The 20,716-nt window shown below is 39.6% G+C and overlaps 1 protein-coding gene across 11 annotated transcripts in view; it reads right to left on the bottom strand.

Annotated features, from left to right (window-relative positions):
- The window catches only part of MSRA (methionine sulfoxide reductase A), a 547,769-nt gene extending 528,949 nt beyond the window's left edge, over window positions 1-18,820 (bottom strand). For 2 of the 11 annotated variants that reach the window (XR_006708415.1, XM_045461941.1), the window contains exon 1: window positions 18,304-18,816. Coding sequence is in view for 8 of the 11 variants with exons in the window: in XM_045461941.1 (XP_045317897.1) it covers window positions 18,304-18,439 (136 nt within the window). In the remaining 3 variants the exon portion in view is untranslated. Of the gene's footprint in view, window positions 1-17,955; window positions 17,974-18,303 lie in introns of those variants that run through there. The other 9 variants (XM_045461993.1, XM_045461986.1, XM_045461958.1 and 6 more) reach the window with 8 other exon arrangements.
- Window positions 18,821-20,716: the final 1,896 nt, after the last annotated feature.

Here is a 20,716-nt window from a genome sequence, read left to right as displayed (position 1 = left end):
CTGACCTTTAAGTTCTCAGAACAAACAATACCATAACTGGCTGCCAAGCTGTACCTAGTGCAATCCAAATGCACTGGCAAGCATCAAAGACTCATAGGATGTTTATACTTTATGGACAAGATACTCATCATCTGCCTGCCTGAACCTCTGATTCCCCCCAAAGCATGCATCATCACAGAAGCTACATTCTTTTCATTCTCCATTCTGATCCAAACTCCTTACTTCGGATGATTTCAAGGCATTGCATAACCTAACACAAACTTTATCTCCTTTGGCTAGATTTTACAAGGAAAGTATTCATAAGTTATTACCATACATATACCACATACCATGATTACTAAACATATCTATTGTACTACTGGAGCCAAATATTTAATAACTGATATAGAGGTCACCTTTATTTTGTTTTATTCTAATAAGCTATAGTACATACATACTATGGGATAGTATGCAGCCATTAAAAAAAAAACATATAAACCTTCAGCAAACTAGGGATAGAGGGGAACTTCCTCCACCTGATAAAAGAATATGTACAAAAAACCTGCAGCTAACATAATTAATGATGAGAAACTTGATGCTTTTCCACTAAGATCAGAACAAGGCAAGGGTGTACCCTCTCACTACTCCTATTCAACATCATACTAGAAGTACTAGCTAATGCAATAAGAAAAGGAAAAACATGATATACATATGGGGAAGAAAGAAATAAAACTGTCTTTGTTCACAGAGGACAGGACTGTCTATGTAGAAAACCCCAAAGAATCAATAAATAAACAAAAAAAATCCTAGAACTAAAGTGATTACAGGAAGATTACAGGATACAAGGTTAATATACAAAAATTAACTCTATCTTACATGCCAGTGATGACCAACTGGAATTTGAAATTTTAAAAAATACATACCATTTACATTAGCACCAAAAGAAATTAAATATTGAGGTATAAATCTAACCAAATATGCAGAAGATCTATATGAGGAAAACTATAAAATTCTCATGAAAGAAATTAAAGAGTATCTAAATAAATGGAGAATTATTCCATGTACATGAGTAAAAAGACTCAATATTGTCAAGATGTTAGGTCTTCTCAACTTGATCTATAGATTCCACACAATCCCAATCAAAATCCCATTATTTTGTGGATACTGATAAGCTGATATTAAGGTTTATATTTAGAGTGGGAAAAAAGGCCAGAGTTGCCAATGCAATTGAGAACAAAGTTGGATGACTGAAACTACCCAACTTCAAGACTTATTATAAAGCTACTATAATTGAGACAGTGTAGTATTGGTTAAAAAAAAAATAGACAAATGGACCAACGGAAATAAGTAGGGAGCCCAGAAACAGACACATACAAATATAGTTAACTAATCTTTGACAAAGGAGCAAAAGCCATGCAATGAAGAAAAATAGCCTTTTAACAAATGGTGCTGGAACAATCAGACATTCACATGCAAAAGAAAAAAAAATCTAGACCCAGATCTTAATCTTTCACAAAAAATAACTCAAACTTTTAAAGGTAAACCCATAAAACTTCTACAAAGTACCACAGGAGAAAATTTAGGTGACCTTAGGTTTGGCAATGGCTTTTTAGATACTACCTCAAAGTGCAATCCATAAAAGAAAAAACTGGTAACTTGAACTTCATTACAATTAAAAACGTCTGCTCTGCAAAAGACACTGTAAAGAGCATATAAGAAGACAAGCCACAGACTGGGAGAAAATATTTATAAAAGACATCTGATAAGGGACTGCTATCCCAAATACACAAAGGACTCTTAAAATTCAACAAGGGGCACCTGGGTGACTCAGTGGGTTAATTGTCTAACTCTTGATTTCAGCTCAGGTCATGATCTGATGGTCATGAGACCGAGCCCCATGTTGGGCTCCACACCAGGAATTGGAGCCTGCTTAAGATTCTCTCTCTCTCTTGGGGCGCCTGGGTGGCGCAGTCGGTTAAGCGTCCGACTTCAGCCAGGTCACGATCTCGCGGTCCGTGAGTTCAAGCCCCGCGTCGGGCTCTGGGCTGTGGAGCCTGTTTCCGATTCTGTGTCTCCCTCTCTCTCTGCACCTCCCCCATTCATGCTCTGTCTCTCTCTGTCCCAAAAATAAATAAACGTTGAAAAAAAAATTTAAAAAAAAAAAAAAAAAGATTCTCTCTCTCTCTCTCTCTCTCTCTCTCTCTGCCCCTCCCCCAGCTAACTCTCTCTCTCTCTCTCTCTCTCTCTCTGAACAATAAAAAATAAATACTTTAAAAACCTCAACAAGAAAAAAAAATCCAATTTAAAAATGGACAGGGGTGCCTGGGTGGCTCAGTCAGTTAAGCGTTCGATTTCAGTTCAGTTCATAATCTCGCAGTCCTGAGTTCAAGCCCCACATTGGGCTCTGTTCTGACAGCTCAGAGCCTAGATAGAGCCTGGAGCCTGCTTCAGATTCTGTGATGCCCTCTCTCTCTGACACTCCCCCACTCATGCTCTGTCTCTCTCTCGCAAAAAATAAAGAAATGTTAAAAGAAATGTTTTGCGGCGCCTGGGTGGCTTAGTCAGTTAAGTGACCAACTTCAGCTCAGGTCAGGATCTCATGGTTCATGGGTTCAAGCCCATGTCGGGCTCTGTGCTGAATGCTTGCTCAGAGCCTGGAGCCTGCTTCAGATTCTGTGTCTCCTTCTCTTTCTGCTCCTCCCTTGCTTGTGCTCTGTCTCACTCTGTCTCTCAAAAATAAAAAAATGTAAAAAAAAAAAAAAATTTGTAACAACAAGATAGCACTATATACCTACTAGAAAGGCTAAAATCCAAAACACTGACAGCACCAAATGCTGACAAGGATGTAAAGCAACAGGAGCTCCCATTCACTGTTGGTAAGAATGCAAAATGGTACAACCACTTTGGAATAGTTTTTCAGTTTCTTATAAGATGAAACATACTCGTACCACATGATCCAACAATCATGGCTCTTGATATTTACCCAAAGTTAAAAGCAGGTCTACACAAAACTGGTACAAGAATGTTTATAATAGCTTTATTAATAATTACCAAACCTTGGAAGCAACCAAGTTATTCTTCAATAGGTGAATGGTTAAACAAACTGTTGTACACCCATGCAATTGAATATTATTCAGCACTGAAAAGAAATGAGCTATCCAGAAATGGAGGGACCCTAGGTGCATACTGCTAAGTGAAAGAAGAGAATTTGAAAAGGATACATACTGTATAATCCCATTCCATATACATACTGTATATGACATTCTTGGGAAAGCAAAACTATGAAGACACTAAAAAGATAAGTGGCTGTTAGGGGTTCAGGAGGGAGGAAGAGATAAACAGGCAGAACACTGGGGACTTTTAGAGCAGTGAAACTATTCTGTAAGATACTATAACTGTTGCAAACACACATTACAGATTTCTCAAAACCCATAGAATGTACAAGAAAATGAATCCTGATGTAAAGTATGGACTTTGGTTATCTATACTGGCTCATTGATTACAACAAATGTGCCGTACTAATACCAAAAGTTAACAACAGGGTAAACCTGGAGAGTAGGGCGCATGTATATATATGGGAATCCTCTGTACTTCCCACTCAATTTTCCCATAAACCTAAAACTGCTCAAAGAAATAAAGTATATTAATTTTTTTAAAGAATATTTTAAGATATATCAGCTACTTGGAGATATTTCCATGATGTACTAATAAGTGAGAAGAATAAGATGCAGACTATAAGCTGATTCATTTTTATAATCACACCAACATTTTGGACACTGGTTACTTGGGAAGTTGGGAGAAGAGAATGAAAATAATTAAAAACTTACTGACAGGGGCACCTGGGTGAGCGTCCCAACTTCGGCTCAGGTCATGATCTCACAGTTTGTGGGCTCCAGCCCCCCGTTGGGCTCTGTGCTGACAGCTCAGAGCCTGAAGCCTCCTTCGGGTTCTGTGTCTCATTCTCTCTCTGCCCCTCCCCTACTTGTGCTCTGTCTCTCTGTGTCTCTCAAAATTAAATAAATGTTAAAAAAAAAAAAAAAGAAAAAACTCACTGACAGATCAAACCTTAAGCGAAACTATAAATAAAAATCTGAGATTGAAGTAATAAAAAAGCCCCTGAAGCAAGGAGAAGCCATCTCAGCATAGATTGGGTAGGACCAGCCCACTCTGGAGCAGTAAGAAGAACCTGGTACCAGACCCACTGGCTGGAGAAACCAGAGACAGAGCAAAGACCACTTGTTTCCTTATTAATTAGTTTAATATAACCATATGGAGATAACCATAGAGAATCCTCATTTTTTAAATTCTATCAATTTTGTTTGTCAACCATCCTACAAGTTCCAAAGCAAACATATACATAAAATGAAGCCTAGATTTCAGCTCTTTAACGAATCCCCTTAGCCCGGAAAAAAAAAAAAAAATTGTCTGGTTTTTAATGAACCAAAATAGTTCAGGCTTAGGTTCCAGCATTATATTAATAGAAATCCCTTGGTTCATATCTTGCCCCTGGAAATGCATATTTAAATTTATGCAGCTCATTCCTTAAATCGGGCGTGCATTGCCCCGTAAGTACTGCAGCAGAGAGCGACCTAATCTTATTCGTCCAACTCCTAATTTTCACCAGAAAATAATTACTCCCTTTTATTCCACTTAACAAAATAAATCCACAGAGCTTCGTAGTATCAGCCTAATCCTGAAGAAGAAGAAGAAATGTTTTTGGTTTTTGAGGGTTTTTTCAGTTTCTTAAAATAAAAAGTTATCTGCAAGGGGCTCCTCAGCCCTCCTTTTACATGCAGAGGCAGCTGGGTGCAGTTTCTACTCTTGGAGGTCTGCGGTCTCCCAGCAACCTGGCTCCCGTTGTCAGGGAGAGACCCCGCCTGAGCCGGGGCTGTTATCAGGCCCGCTGCAGTCCTCGGTGGGGGGAGTCGGGAGCTCTGCGCAGCGCTTCTTCATGCCAGTGCACACGTCTCGGTGTGCAAGGAATGCTAAGTGGTTAGCTAGGAACTCTGGGGACCAGCAGGAGTTGCTGCAGAGGGCTTACTGCTAGATGACGTAGCTCCTTATGAATTGGCTCTCAAAAAGAGATAAGGAAATGGAGGTTTTCGGCAATGCAGTGTTTTCTCCGGGGCTCTATTTGACAGCTGGCTACTCCATTCTGCAAACCCTAACGTGGTTTTCTTTTCATCTGCTAACTACAGTACATTCAGGATTTTTTCACTTTAGTTTTCATTTTCTCCAGCTGGAAAGTTATGCATTCCCTCACAGTATTTCATTTTCATGACTCTTGCCTTTTGGGTAAAATCTGTTAAAATATCTTTTTTATTTTTTTAGTTGGCCAAAGAGTAAGTTTTGGTCTCATGTGAACAATGCTTTTTAATTCTTCACAGTGCATTTGACCTAAGCAAAGTATAAATTACCTAACCGTAAACTACTAACAAAAATAATCAAAGGTAAAATAGGAAAAAGTTACAGAAGAAAATTCAACACTAATGTTATTACTTTACCATGGTAACATGGTGAAAAGAATTCATTTTCTATATATGCTCGGGGAAGACATTCAATGTTTCTAAATGTTATTCTTCATTTTATAAAAATGTAATGATAATACATTCATTGGAACATACTGTAACTCTGCATTTCTTCCAGTTTCACTATTACCAATCTTTCTTATATTATAATGCAAATTTAATACACTTACTCAACAACAAGCTAGTAGATTAGAAATATACCCTGCTGAGAAACACTGCAGATATGCTCATACTAAGGAATCATGTCTTTCTTTATGAAGGACAATAACCTTATTTGACCTCTCATAAAAGACCCAGCTTACAGAAGAGATCCCAGCTAACCCAGAGGATATGGTGATCTTTGGTCAAGGTAAAATCAAGCATTTGGCATTGTTAAAAAAATAAGACATTTGGCTCAAAATGGAGTCGCTTATGCAAAGCCCCACACCACCAATCCAAGACTTAACCTACAGTTATGGCTGTCCCAGAAATGAAATCTTAAACCAGTCAATCAGGAATTGCCTGATCAGCACTAGTTAACTAGTTTGCCATTGCCTAGAGGAACATATCCTTGCAATAACTAACCCGCTCTTTTGCCTAGTATAACTTCCTTGTTCCCATTCCCTTCGCCTGTAAAAGCCCTTCATTTGTGTACAAGCTCCTTGGAGCTCCTTTCTATCTGCTAGGTCAGATGCTGCCCAACTTGAGTCAACTTTTGCTCAAATAAACTCTTAAAAAAATTAATATGTCTCAGTTTATCTTCTAACAGGATCATGAGTCAAAGTAGTCAAGTATCTCATCAAATGGGAAGAACATTTTGATAGGACATCTGGGGGAAAGATACCAGAAAACCAAGCAGCTTAGCCACTGTAATCTAAGCAAGACCTCTGGCCATGCCAGCAGGGCACCATAAGCAGACTAAGAGTTCAGGAACCACCAGGGAGAAAAATAGCAATCACTGAGCTCCACATATATTACATGAACTCAACTTTCACCTCCCTAGGGAGACACAGTGGAATGAAAGTGCAAAACAAGGCCCCAAAGCCCTAGCTCCACCACAAACTCCAAGAACAATCAAAGTTGAAACTGCTCCCAAAAGGCAACATGGAAGGGGAAGAAGTGAGTTGAGCCTTGAAAGACCCAGGAAGATTTAGATGGGCTGTGAGGAAGAAAGCAAACGTCCTGGAAGAAAGGAACTAAGAGGAGAGTCAGCTGAGGGTGTGGGACAGGGGCGGTGCGGAGCTCAGGAACACTGAGGTTAACAAGTTACAGGAAGTTTCTAACTCCAGGATGAAAAGTGTCATCACGTTAGCTAGGACGCAACAGAAATTACTCAAATCAGATGGCTGCAAGCTATCAGTAGAAGGGAGGAGAGGGAAAAGAAAAAAGCAAGGAAGGAATGTGTTCCGTTTTTTGAAAATCAGCAGTTCCTGCCAAGGAGATGCCCAGATACGCATTTGCCCAATTGCTCCTCACGTGAGCCAGCTTGAGTGGGTTGGAGCTAATGACCTGTGCAGAAGCCCCTGAGTTATCCTGAAGTTACCTTTTAGTTCATTATACTACTAAGACCTCCTCCTGTGGGTGGAGTTTCCTGCCATTTTTTGAACATACATTGTATGCACTACCATACTGACATGCTAGGCATGTGCAATCGAACCGAAGTGCCTAATTAATAAAATATGTGTAAGTTCCTTATGTATATGTTAGCTCCCTGCCCCCATTCCCAATACACCAAATAAAAGCTTCCTGTGCTAACCCCATGGGGAGAAAGTACTTTGAGAGCTATGACTCTGTCTCCTTACTTATAACAATAAAAAGTTCTCTGCTTTCAACACTTCTTTGGGTTGTGTTCAACTTGATGCAGCCAAAGTGCAACTGAACTTGCCTTGAGTTCAGTGACAATCACACCGATCACATAGTCACTGTTATTTCCTACCCAGTGGTAGTATGAAATTTGAGGTTTAAACAGATGTCTAATAGCGGTGCTCACAGTAAACTGAGAAGGATAAAGGCAGAGACCAAGGAAAGTGTGATGGTTATTTTATGTGTCAACTTGACCTGGCTAAGGGATACCCAGATGATGAGTAAAATCTTCTTTATGGGTGTGTCTGATGCTCTCAAACTGGGAATTTATGATGGAAAAGAGACGAAAGAATAGGATAGAGGCCCCACGACTTTCACTCATCATGCATTTACACTCTGAACCCATCTTTTGCAGAATTCAGTCTCTCATACTTCATCAGAGTTCGAAGATTTTGGCTGGCACAAGATGACAGGGTCGGCCAGCTGCTGTGGCATGGGAAGGGATCCGGCCATCTGCCGGGTTGGCAGGACACTGGGGTCTATGAAGGGGCAGACCAAGCCTAGCAAAGAGACCTCCACTCTGGTCCTTGCTGAAGGCCTGGAGGCCTCTGGCACTCTTGGGGCCCATGTCACAAACTGATGTCTCCTCACCCAACTAGCTCCCCATTCCTTGCCTCAGCTGTCCTCACTCTCCTCCCCTCCCCAGAGCATCTTTCCCAACCATTGCTGCAGATTCCTAACAAATCCCAGCTTAGAGATTTAAAGATGAGGGGGCTCCTCATCATTTATCCTGGCAAGTAGAAGAGTTTACTACTGGTCACAAGAATGATTGGTAAGACAGTCTGAAATCAGCCCAAGTCTATCACCGCTAGTGAAAAAATTATTTAGAGTATATACCGCAGGGACAAAAGATCAGCTATGTTAGCTTCTCTGTGTCATCCTGGTCACACAACGTTCACACAAAAAGACCACCTTTAGCCAACATTAACCATACTTTACCTGATATCCATACACCATAACTGAGTGCCTGATGTGGGTAGTGTCCTCTGTGAACCGTTACAGACTAAGGAATAAAACAGGATCAACCATGGCCAGTGCCTCCCTTTAAGGAGTGAAACATGGCTCCTCCCTCTGGACAGCCTTCTTTTTTTTTTTTTTTTTTTTTTTTTTTTTTTTTTTTAAAGTTTATTTTTGAGTGAGAGTGAGAGAGAGTGGGGAAGGGGCACAGAGAGAAGGGGACAGAAGATCTGAAGCGGGCTCTGCACTGACAATAGAGAGCCTGCTATGGGACTTGAACCCACAAACTGCAAGACCATGACCTGAGCCAAAGTTGGACACTTAACCAACTGAGCCACCCAAGCACCCCAGAACAGCCATCTTTCGAGGTAGCTCTCCCTCATATGAGGAGAAAAGATATTGATTTAACAACCTGGGTAGTAGAACAATATCTAAGTAACAATGTGAAATCCAAGAGGAGGATTCATGAAATAGTGCATAATTATCTGTCCAGAAGAAAAGAAAGGGATCACTTAGGTTGTAAAGAAAAGGGAACCAGGGCAAGTTTTGAGGAAGAGGTAGCATAAGGATATATGGAAAACAATATTTCACCTGGGCAAGCATTTAACAAACATTTAATGAATGGCTAAATGAAAACACTGGTATATGAAACCCACTTGGGTAGAATCACATGAGCAGCTCGAAAGACAAAACACTGAAACACATGTTAGCCAGAGGCAGGGTGGGAAGAAAGGCTGGGACAGTAAGGATCAGATCAGGAGAGTTATGGAATACCCTTATGCCAGGGACTTCAGGGAAACACTGAGGGTTCTGAAACAGAGGGTAAAATAAAGAGCTGTAGACAAGATGCAAAGAGGAGAAATAATAGCTCTGTGTCCTACAATTTAGAAATTAATCACACATTGGGGAAAATTTTTCTAAAAGGAAAATTGTTTTCTATCATTTTCTTTTAAAAGTCTATGTACATCACTCAAAATAAAAGAAATACACATAATGCCTTCTACATAATAGTGGAAGGAATTTGTCCCCAAAGATCTTTTCTTTGTATAAATGATGCCACCACAATTGATGCTTCAATAAAAATGAATATTTATGAAATGTAAAATGACTTGGATTAACTTATTCCAATTTCACCCTCTAAATTTAGATTTTTAAATCACGCCAAAATGTAGATTTTGATTACAAAAGCAAGTTGGGAAGGAAAAGAAAAAAAAAAAAAAAAGACTTACTTGACAAGAAAAAGAGAACAAAATTTAAAAAACAGAATTTGAAATAGGGATGACAAAAGATGACAGAAAGGTGGTCAATTAAACTAAAAACCGCAGAAAAGGATCATCCTCATAGTAGAGTTCTTTAACTCAATAAGCAGTCACTTATCAAGAATCAAGTTACACGAAAGCCTGAAGGAAAATCTCCCACTTGTGTGTCCCATCCATCTTCAGCTCACTGCACAGCCCTCTCCCCAGCTTTTAGTTTCTTAGCTATCCTTTCAAAGTTTCTTTGTGCATACATCTTATTATTTTCCTCCCTGTTCACACAAAAATTAGCATACCATACAACACTGTTCTGACCTTGCTTTTCTCACTTAACACTATATCTTGGCAATCGCTCCACACCCATTCATATAGATTTTCCACGTTCTTTTTTACAGCTGCATATTCCATTGTGAAGACGAACCACAATTTATTTAACTAGCCCCTATTGATGGGCATTTGGGTTGTTTCCAATCTTTGGCTACTGCAAACAAAGCTGCAGTGAATAACCTGGTATAGTCATCATTTGGCATGCGTGCAAGTGTATCTGTAGGATAAATTCCCAGAATTGAATTCCTGGGTCAAAAGGTATATGCATTTAAATTTTTTACAGATATTGCCAAATTGCCTTCTGTAAGAGTTGAGCCAATTTACACTCTCGCCAGCAATGTACAAGAGTGCCTTTTTCCTTAAGGATTTACCAACAGAGTGTACCATCAAAGTTCTGGATTTTTGCCAATCTGAAAAATGAAAAATGGTGTTTGCATTCTCCTCATTATGAGAGAAGTTGCTCACTCTTTTATATGTTTAAGAGCCAATTGTACCTCCTTTTCTATAAACTATCTTTTCATAACCTCCGCCTATTTTTATAATGGATGTTGGTGTTTTCTTATTCATTTCTAGGAGCTTCTTACATATTAGGGAGAATAGTCCTTCTCTTATAAGTTGCAAATATTTACCCCAGTCTTTCTTTTGAATTTGTTTATGGTAATTTTTGCCATGAGAAGATTTTTATTTTGATGTGATCTAACTTATCAATTTCTTAAGTCTTCTGATTTTCAAGTCATAGTTAGAAAGGCTTTCCTTACCCCAAGATTATAAAGGAATTTTATAGGAATTCTCCATTTCTAACATTTACTTGTTTCATTTCTTTTTAAATTTTTATTTATTTTTGAGACAGAAAGAGACAGAGCATGAGCAGGGGAGGGGCAGAGAGAGAGGGAGACACAGAATCTGAAGCAGGCTCCAGGCTCTGAGCTGTCAGCACAGAGCCCACATGGGGCTCGAACTCACAGACTGTGAGATCATGACCTGAGCTGAAGTCGGACACTTACCAACTGAGCCACCCAGGCATCCCTGTTTCATTTTTACATGTAACTAAATGGAGAAACAGTAGAGTAGATAACATCACAAACTCTAGAGCCAAATCGCCCACATTCTTGTTCCAGATCCACCATTTATTAGCTATGTGACCTGGGATAAGTCACCTATCTCTATGGGCCTGTTTCCAGATCAACAAATGAGGATAATAATAATTACCACATGGTGGGGGGGGGGTTATTGTGAGGATTAAATGTCTTGGTAAAAGTAATTACTAGAGTGTCTGACATACAGTAAGCACTCAATAAGCATGAGCTATTATCAAATATCTCTTTAAAACTTATCCTGGTTTGGGGCGCCTGGGTGGCGCAGTCGGTTAAGCGTCCGACTTCAGCCAGGTCACGATCTCGCGGTCTGCGAGTTCGAGCCCCGCGTCGGGCTCTGGGCTGATGGCTCAGAGCCTGGAGCCTGCTTCTGATTCTGTGTCTCCCTCTCTCTCCGCCCCTCCCCCGTTCATGCTCTGTCTCTCTCTGTCCCAAAAATAAATAAACGTTGAAAAAAAAAAATTAAAAAAAACTTATCCTGGTTTAAGATGTGAAATACAGATCCAACTTTCTTCTTCCATATGGCTACCCAGTTGTCCCATAGCCATTTTTTGAATATTCCATCTTTTTCCCACTGATTTAAGATATCTCCTTTATGATATACTACATCCCCATAGGTATTTAAGAATTTCTCGTCTTTCTATTCTGCTCCATTGACCTACCTATTCATGGACAAGTATCACACTGATTTAATTATTGAACTTTACTTTTACTATATGGTAGGGCTAGTTGCCCCTCTTTGCTCTTCTTTAACAGTTACTGTAACTCTTCCTGTTTATTTTTCCCTATGAATTTTTATTAATTTTTTTTAAGTAGGCTTCACACCGAGCACAGAACCCCCACACTGGGCTTGAACTCGGAACCCTCAGCTCTTGCTACGTTTATTCATAAATTTTAACTTTTTTGGTTGCTATTATACATGGAGTGTTTTCTTCCATATATTTTCTAACAAGTTGTTTACACAGAGTAAAACTCTTGGTTGTTGTCTAGTATATATCCTGATACCATACTATTAATTCTCTTAGATTTTCCAGGTATATAATCTCATCATCTGCAAGTTAGTGTCCGTTTTACCTTTTCTTTTCCAATTTGTACATTTATAATTGCCTTCTCCTATATAAATGCATTAGCTACCACTTACAAAACAATGCTAAATAATAACACCAATCACCCAGAGTAGGCCTAGTCATGCTTTAACCCACTTTAGGCAGCCTTGGAAAAGTTGCACAGTAAAGAAGTTTGAAGATGTGAATCTCACCTATTAGGCCACAGTAGTAGCCTATAAAAAGATGAAAATTTTCTCAACTTCAAAAAAAATTACAATAATCCAATTAAAAATTGGGTACAAGACATGAACAGACTTTTCTCCAAAGAAGGCATACAGATAGCAACAGACACATGGAAAAATGCTCAACATCACTCATCAGGGAAATGCAAATCAAAATTGCAATGAGATACCACCTCACATCTGTTAGAATGGCTAAAATCAAAAATGCAAGAAACAAGTGTTGGTGAGGATGTGGTGAAAAAGGAACCCTCAAGTACTGTTGATAGAAATGCAAACTGGTACAGCTACTAGAGAAAACCATATGGAGATCCCTCAAAAAATTAAAATAGAATTACCATATTATCCAGTAATTCTACTACTAGGTATTTATCCAAAGAAAACAAAAACACTAATTCAAAAAGATATATGCAGTCCTCTGTTTATTGCAGCATTATTTATAATAGCCAAATTATGGAACCAATCCAAGTATCCATCAATAGGTGAATGGATAAAGAGGATGTGGTTTTATATATATACACACATATACACAACGGAATAGTATTCAACCACAAAAAAAAAATGAGATCAAGGCACCTGGGTGGCTCAGTCGGTTAAGCATCTGACTTGTGATTTCAGCTTAGGTCACGATCTCAGGGTTTGTGGGATCAAGTCCCACATCGGACTCCATGCTGACAGCACAGAGCCTGCTTCGGATTCTCTCTCCCCCCACCCTCTCTGCCCCTCCCCCACTCATATTCATTCTCTCTCTCTCTTTCTCTCTCTCTCTCAAAATAAATAAACTTTAAAAAAAAGAAAATTTAGGGGCGCCTGGGTGGCGCAGTCGGTTAAGCGTCCGACTTCAGCCAGGTCACGATCTCGCGGTCCGGGAGTTCGAGCCCCGCGTCAGGCTCTGGGCTGATGGCTCAGAGCCTGGAGCCTGTTTCCGATTCTGTGTCTCCCTCTCTCTCTGCCCCTCCCCCGTTCATGCTCTGTCTCTCTCTGTCCCAAAAATAAATAAACGTTGAAAAAAAAAATTAAAAAAAAAATAAAAATAAAAATAAAAATAAAATAAAAAAAAGAAAATTTAAAAAATAAATGAGATCTTGCCATTTGCAACAACATGGATGGATCTAGAGAGTATAGTGCTAAGTGAAGTAAGTCAAGGAAAGGTAAATACCATATGATTTCACTAATATGTGGAATTTAAGAAACAAAACAAAGAAAATAAGTGACAAATCAAAAAACAGAGTCTTAAATGTAAAGAACAAACTGATGGTTACCAGAGAGAAGGTGGGCGGGGGAGATAAAATAGGTGAAGGCAATTAAGATGAGCGCTGAGTGAAGTACTAAATTATTGAATCACTATATTGTACACCTGAAACTAATATAATACTAGATGTTAACTGCACTAGAATTAAAATAAATTTTAAATAAAAAATTTTTAAACATGAAAATTTTCTTAACACAAAAAGTTAAGATTAAAGCTAAGATAGGGATGCCTGGGTGGCTCAGTTGGGTGGCTCAGTGGTTAAGCATCTGACTTCAGCTCAGGTCATAATCTCATGGTCCATGAGTTTGAGCCCCGCACCAAGCTCTGCGCTGACAGCTCGGAGCCTGGAGCCTGCTTCAGAATCTGTGTCCCCCTGCACTCTCTCTGCCCCTCCCCTGCTCGTGCTCTGTCTTGCTCTGTCTCTCAAAAATAAATAAAATGTTAAAAAAAAATTTTATAGAGATTAAAGCTAACATGATAACCTTAACAACAAAAGCATTTAGTAATGGGGCATACCAGCTACTAGGCTGAGCAAGAGTGGACCATCTCCACATTTTTCCCTGATTACGACTTCAGTGGGAATTTCTATGTTTCTTCATTAAGCATGATGTTGGCCTTTGAGCAGAAATAGATTTATTATATCATGTTATGGAAGTAGCCATCTCTGTTATTATCAAGAATAGTTGTTAAAGGTAGTCAAATGACTTTTCAGCATCTAGATGACAGTTATATCATTTTTCTTCATAGATCAATTAAATGATGAATTATATTAATAGATTTCCTAATACTGACCCATCCTTACATTCTGGAACTAACTCCCATTGCTGGGCTCTGTTCACTCATATTTATTTAGCAGTTTTTCATCAATATTCATAAGTGGGACAGGTCTGCAGTTTTCTTTTTTTGTGCAATCTTTATCAGGTTTGGTTTTAATATTATACTTACTGCTTAAAAAGAATCTGACAATTCTTTTAGTTTAAATACTATTGGAATTACCTGCTCTTTAAATATTTAGTAGAAATGTCAGTGTAAAACTGTCTGAACATGATGCTTTGAGAGGAGGCAACTCTGACAACTTCATTTCTGCTAGAAAAATCATTGTGTTTAGATTTCCTAAATGTTTCTGGTTTTAGTTTGGGTCAGTTATATTTTCCTAAAAATTATCTATTCCATCCAAGTTTTCTTTTTTTTTTTTTTTTTTTTTTTAAATTTTTTTTTCAACGTTTATTTATTTTTGGGACAGAGAGAGACAGAGCATGAACGGGGGAGGGGCAGAGAGAGAGGGAGACACAGAATCGGAAACAGGCTCCAGGCTCTGAGCCATCAGCCCAGAGCCTGACGCGGGGCTCGAACTCCCGGACCGCGAGATCGTGACCTGGCTGAAGTCGGACGCTTAACCGACTGCGCCACCCAGGCGCCCCCCATCCAAGTTTTCAAATTTATTTTCAAAGAGTTAAACAAACGGTCTCTCATGAGTCTTTAAATTTTCAATTTCTATTACTCCCCCCTTTCAGTTGTTAATTTTGTATATTTGTACTTTCTCCCTTTTTTCTTTATTAGACAGCTACAGCTCATAAATTTCATTGTCATAGTTCAACTGTTTTTCAAAGAGGCGCCTTTTGGACTACTCATATTGTTCTACTGTTTTTCTATTTATATTTAAAGTTCTTAAAAGAGGACACCATGGGCAGGTGTTCTACATCTCTTCCTCTCTCCAAAAAAAACCACAGTAATATAGTGAAGACTATAGAACAGTGTTCACCTAGTGAACACTAAGAATATAAAGGCAAGAAAGTAGAGATCACATAGGAGCTGTCAATGTTATCCTGAATGATATCGCCAAATCCCAAACATCTGATCAAAAAAACAGATTAGCAATATCTCCAATAGGCAAAACAAACCAAAAACAAAGTGCCATTAAAAAAAAAAAAAAAAAAAAAAAAACTGGGCTTTTAGAGTAATTAATTCACTGGAAATAAGATTAGTTCTAACTATAATAAATTCACATTTTAACAACATAGGAGACACTCTGAGGTTTTAATTATAAGCCTTCCACCTCTGCCTGTCTCTAGCAATTAATTGCCCACCATTTCAGTTCAACAAGCATGAATTCCACTTTTCCCCAAAGTTCTCTGAGTATTGCTGTCTAGTCAGGCACTAAAACAGAGAGAGACTGCCTCCACATAGAAGATCAGGCAAACTGCTCACATGCCCTGCCAGCCAGCCAGTGCTGTCCAGGACCCACCACTAATCTGAACAGAGTGTGCTTCAAATGAGGCAGTCCAGTCCAAGTTTAGTTGTAACCAATCACCCAAAATAGTACGACTCATGTTTTGATCCACTACAGGTCGCCTGGGAGAAACTAAGCATTAAAGAAGTTTGAAGGATTGAATCTTAACCTTCTTGCAAAGTAGAAATCTACTATTAGGCCACAGTTTATTTAAAAAAAAAAAAAGTGTTAAGTTTCCCTACGAATATCAAAAAAAGGTAGGATTAAGGCTAAGATGTAACTCTTCACACGAAAAATATTTGGTAATAGTGCACAAAGACAGAGCCTAGTACTAAGCTGAACCAAAGACACTAAATAAGACTTATCTTCTAAAATCAAAAGGTGATGCTTTTATCACAGAAATTTTGAGAGTCAGGGCACAAATAACAGACACAAAAACAACAAAGAGAAGTGAAGGGCTGTTAAACAGATTGGAGGCTGGAGCAGAGATGAATTTGACTTTCAAAACAATATTATTAAATCCATAAGCTTCAAGCTTACAGCCACCAAAACCTACCAAGGAGGTAATACTATCCTGCCCATTTCTGGGGCCAATCCGAGAACCTTCAAAAATCTGTCAAAGCAGGAGTTGTACAAGAAGTGGGGATTGGACCGGCTGCAATCTAAAACTGAAATATTGGGGCGGGGGGGAAGAGTTACAACAGCAAAGCAATAAGGACATATGCACTGCATATACATATGCATTGTAGGCTTAGCCCTACACCCAAAAAAAGCAGTTCACTGGTCTAGATACAGAGGTATATGCATGATTATATAAAAAGACAAGATGGAAGAGCCTGGAACAGAACCAGGCCCTGAGGTTTTCTGTTAGATTTATTAGGAGGATATGACAAATAAATCATTGGCTCATTTCCGTCATGTTGGTTAATCTTTTGCCAAAAGTGTCATTTATGTACCAGGTAATTGATTGGGAACACTTTGGTTAAGATTAAGCAGAACTAAATTTTGGTCAAAGCTATTCTTGAACCAGTTTGGAGCTCTGAACAAGATGTTGGTGTTCATTTGTTTGTTTTTTAGATTTCTGGGAGGGCATACCAAAACACCCATAGTGTGTAAAGAGTAAGTTCAGGACAAGCTGAGGACGTGCAACATTGAAAAAGCACTGCCTTTAAGTATCCATTTATGAATACTGGTTTGTAAAAAAAATTATAATTTATTTTTAAAAATAAAATTGTAAAAAAAATTGTAAATTGTAAAAAATATTATTTTTAAAATAAAAGTTTAAAATTAATTCTCTGAGCCAAAAAACAAACAAATTTTTAGGGCTGGCTATGAGTTGGGGTTGAAGTGAGGGAAGCCTAAGAAGTAGAACTGCTAATGTAGATGGAGAAACAAGTCACACAGTGTCAGTTTCCAAACCGCCTCAAATCCAAAAAAACTCTACCTCTCCCCCTCTCATACTGATTAGTGTGTACTATACGCAGAGCCTCGCTGTGACCTCCTCCTATATATACCCAATAATTCTTTAAGGGAAAGAAAAACAGAATTCCTAAAAATTTTTAAATGCAGGATTTATCTTGGCATTGAGCCATATGTAAAGGACTAATCACCCTTTAATCCTTCAACAACTCTTAAGACAGTGGTTTACAAACTATGACGTGTTTGTTTAAAGTATAAATTGCCAGGGCCACACTCTGAGAAGCACTGCACCAAGGTAATTCTACTTAAAGTATGGTCCCCTTCTGCAACAGAAAATGAGGCTTAAGCTTTACGAAAAGAACCTTTAGAGTAGTTTAACATTACTGGGCACCCAAGCATTTTTCTGACTTTTTTTTTCTTACTGTATTTTCCAAAAGTATTGGTATGAGATTGGAAAATGTTTAACTTTGTAAGGCACAGCTCTAAAGCGGACACCTCCGCACTACTGACTCAAACACGGGCAGACTCGCGAGGACGGGGCTAGGGGCAGCTTCCGCCAATTAGGAGAAACCGAGCAGTCATAGAGAATAACAGAAGCCCGAGGGTAATTCTTGCAACCAGTACAGTGGACTGAGATACAATTTCAAAACTGCAATTTTCATCGTTCTGTATCATTCCATTGCTTCTAGTGACAACACGGCACCATTGCTGCAAGTGGCCACTATTCCAGCGAACCGTGCACAAAAGAAAAGGAGGCACAGAAGCCGGCACTGAGGGCACACGCACCTGTGAGCAAGATCGGAAATCGGGTCAGCGCTTTTCCTACCCAAAGTTGGGAGCCACCGGGGTATTTGCACTCTAGGTGAGTTTTACCAACATACTAGATTCCATCAACGTGCTACACATGCTGTTTAAGAGAGTGAGAAGCCAAACAAAGAAAGAGGACCGAACACCCCTCCGCCCCCCCTTCCCTAGCGAATCCTATTCGCGCTTGCGCAGACCCCAACCTAGCTAATCCGCCCGAAGCCGGCCCTCCGCTCTCTTCCGGGAGGGCGGAGGACGCGGAGCCACAGGGCGCTGACGCGCATGCGCAGCGACGAAGACCGTGCCGTCTGCGCGTGCCTGAGTCCTTACCCGCGACGGGGATCGGCTCCTTCCGGCCCGGCAATGCCTCCTGGGGGCTGACGATCTTAGAGGCGGAGTCGCCCATTCTCGGGACAGGAAAGAGGCTGTGGAAAAGCTGGCTAGCTCTCCTGGTGGCCAAGAGCATGGGCGGGCCGCTGGCCGACGGGCGGAACGGCGCGGTCGAGAGCGGAGCGGCTGCTGCGGAGTGGGCGGCTGGCGCCCGGCAGTGGGACCGGCGTGCACTGGGCCGCGCTGCCGGCAGGAGGTCCGCCGAGGCCGCTAGCGCTGCGGGCTGTGGCCGCTGCCGACCCGGAATCAAGGTTACCTAAGGCTCTGGCCGAAGGGCTGTAACTGAGGGCGTGTTCCGCCCGGGGGTAGGGGGTGGGGTAGGCGTCTGCGGGGGGCCTGGTCCTAGGAGGCCATCAGCTAGTGTTTCTGGTTCGGCTTCGGCTTCAGTACAAACTTCCCGGGGAGAGAACAAATGTACTAATTGAGATACGAAGTACGTGAAGCGGCATAGGTCAAAAACAAATAATGCCTAGCCTTTGATTTTAAAGTTCGTTCCCTCCTTAAAAACCTTAGCAGTTGTTCAGTATGCCCAATAAGGCATAAGACGACCTACTTTACAAGCAACGAGGACGTATGTGTATTTCCACTGGAGCCATTGTAATGGTAAATTATCAAAAAGATGAGGATCCAAAATAAAAACTAAGCACAACTTTCAAAAAGCTCAGTATAGGGAAGATAATTCAAAATAATGTTTTATGTATATACACACATACATATACAGTGATAAGCCCATTTTGCGAGGAAGAAAATAGAGACGCTCGGCGCTAATACCACCATTAACGCAGTTTGCGTGAATTTAACGCTGCTGTTGGATCATTCTTGTTTCTCAAATCGTGGGAGATAACATTTGTTTCTTTGACAAATTTTCAACCCAAAAAATAAGGTGGGTGAAGCCAGATGGGTGACTTGGGAGTTCCATATGTGAAATTTTGGTTTCACACAAATGTTCTGCCAGAATGGGCAGATAGTCTCACGAGGGAAGGAACTTCAGATTAGCACTCACAGAAATGAGAAGGCTTTGACTTGACCTCCCCTGTGAGTGAGTTACCTTTTTGTTTTAATGTGGTCTGGACTGAAACAAGGACAGGAGAACTGGCCCTACAGTATTGTAGAATAAAGTCAGACATGTAACATTAAGCTTAAATTCTTTAGTTTGTAATTTAGATTTCGTCTGGGCAATTTGCCTCAGTTTTTACTTTTGTTTATCCTATGAGATTATACAAAGTAGTTTCTACAGGCCTCCTGAAAACACTCCAAGGTAATCCCTTCCATGTTTGGTCACTGCTAAGCACTTGAAAAATTAAGATCACTTTTCTGTCAGAGGAAATATTTTGTGTATGTGTATTTTTTCAATTATTGCCTTTTAATACATACTGATTTTCTGTTTTTATGTCTTGTGGTTGATTGTGTGAAATTAAACATTAGAAATAAACCAAGAACTGAAGAGTTTTTCATGTTGCAAAGTACTTATATAATGTTAAGTTAAAAAGCACTGCAGAGCTACAGTATGTGTATATGTACTATGTAGTACATACAAAAATGCATATACTTCCACTTGTTATACCCGCAAAGGAAAGACTAGAAAAAAATTTAAATAATGATTGTAGATTTGTTGTTGTTCAAGGTAATGGTCTGCTGATTGTCACTTTCTTAAAATGGTCTGTATTGTTACAGTGTTCTCAAGTGTTCCAATGCCTGATACTTAAATTACAAAAAAAAATATTTTTAAAGGAAAAATACCTTGATTTATTTCAAAGCTTTCTCCCTCCCATAAAGCAGGGGCTTCTTATCTCATTTACCAGAATAGTTGCAAGAAAAGTTACACGCAGGGAGGTTGGTTGGTTGGTTGGTTGGTTGGTTGGTTGGTTGGAGGAGAAAATTAAAAATTCCTGCCTTCAGTGATGCCATTTTCACCACCAGGACTTCCTTTTCTTCAGACTCTCCTAATCCCTTCTGAGCTCCACACTTTTTTTTTTTTTTTTTTTTTTTTTTTTTTTGTCCATGTTGGGCACACACTGCTTTAATTTGTTTTTGTTTGTGTGTGTGTGTGTGTGTGTGTGATTATGCACTGGTTTTCCAACAATTCTAACCATGTATGTTCTTCGGCTGCAGCCTAAGCATCCTTTTTGATAAGACAAAGACTCAAAATACAGCAGTTTAAACAAAATAGAAGTTTATTTCTCTTTTACATACAATCTAGTAAGTAACTAGTAGTTAAGTACTGACAGGACCATGTATTTTCTTCTATCTCATACTGAATTAGCTTACATTAGTGCCCAGTGGTTAGTATTGGTTTAATTGGGCCAAAATCCTGATTTAGATTAACAAAAGTTTATTTCCCATTTGTTTAAGA

The sequence above is a fragment of the Leopardus geoffroyi genome, chromosome B1 (genome assembly GCF_018350155.1).
Source record: "Leopardus geoffroyi isolate Oge1 chromosome B1, O.geoffroyi_Oge1_pat1.0, whole genome shotgun sequence".
Lineage (NCBI taxonomy): Eukaryota > Metazoa > Chordata > Mammalia > Carnivora > Felidae > Leopardus > Leopardus geoffroyi.
This window is presented reverse-complemented; position numbering and strand designations above follow the sequence as displayed.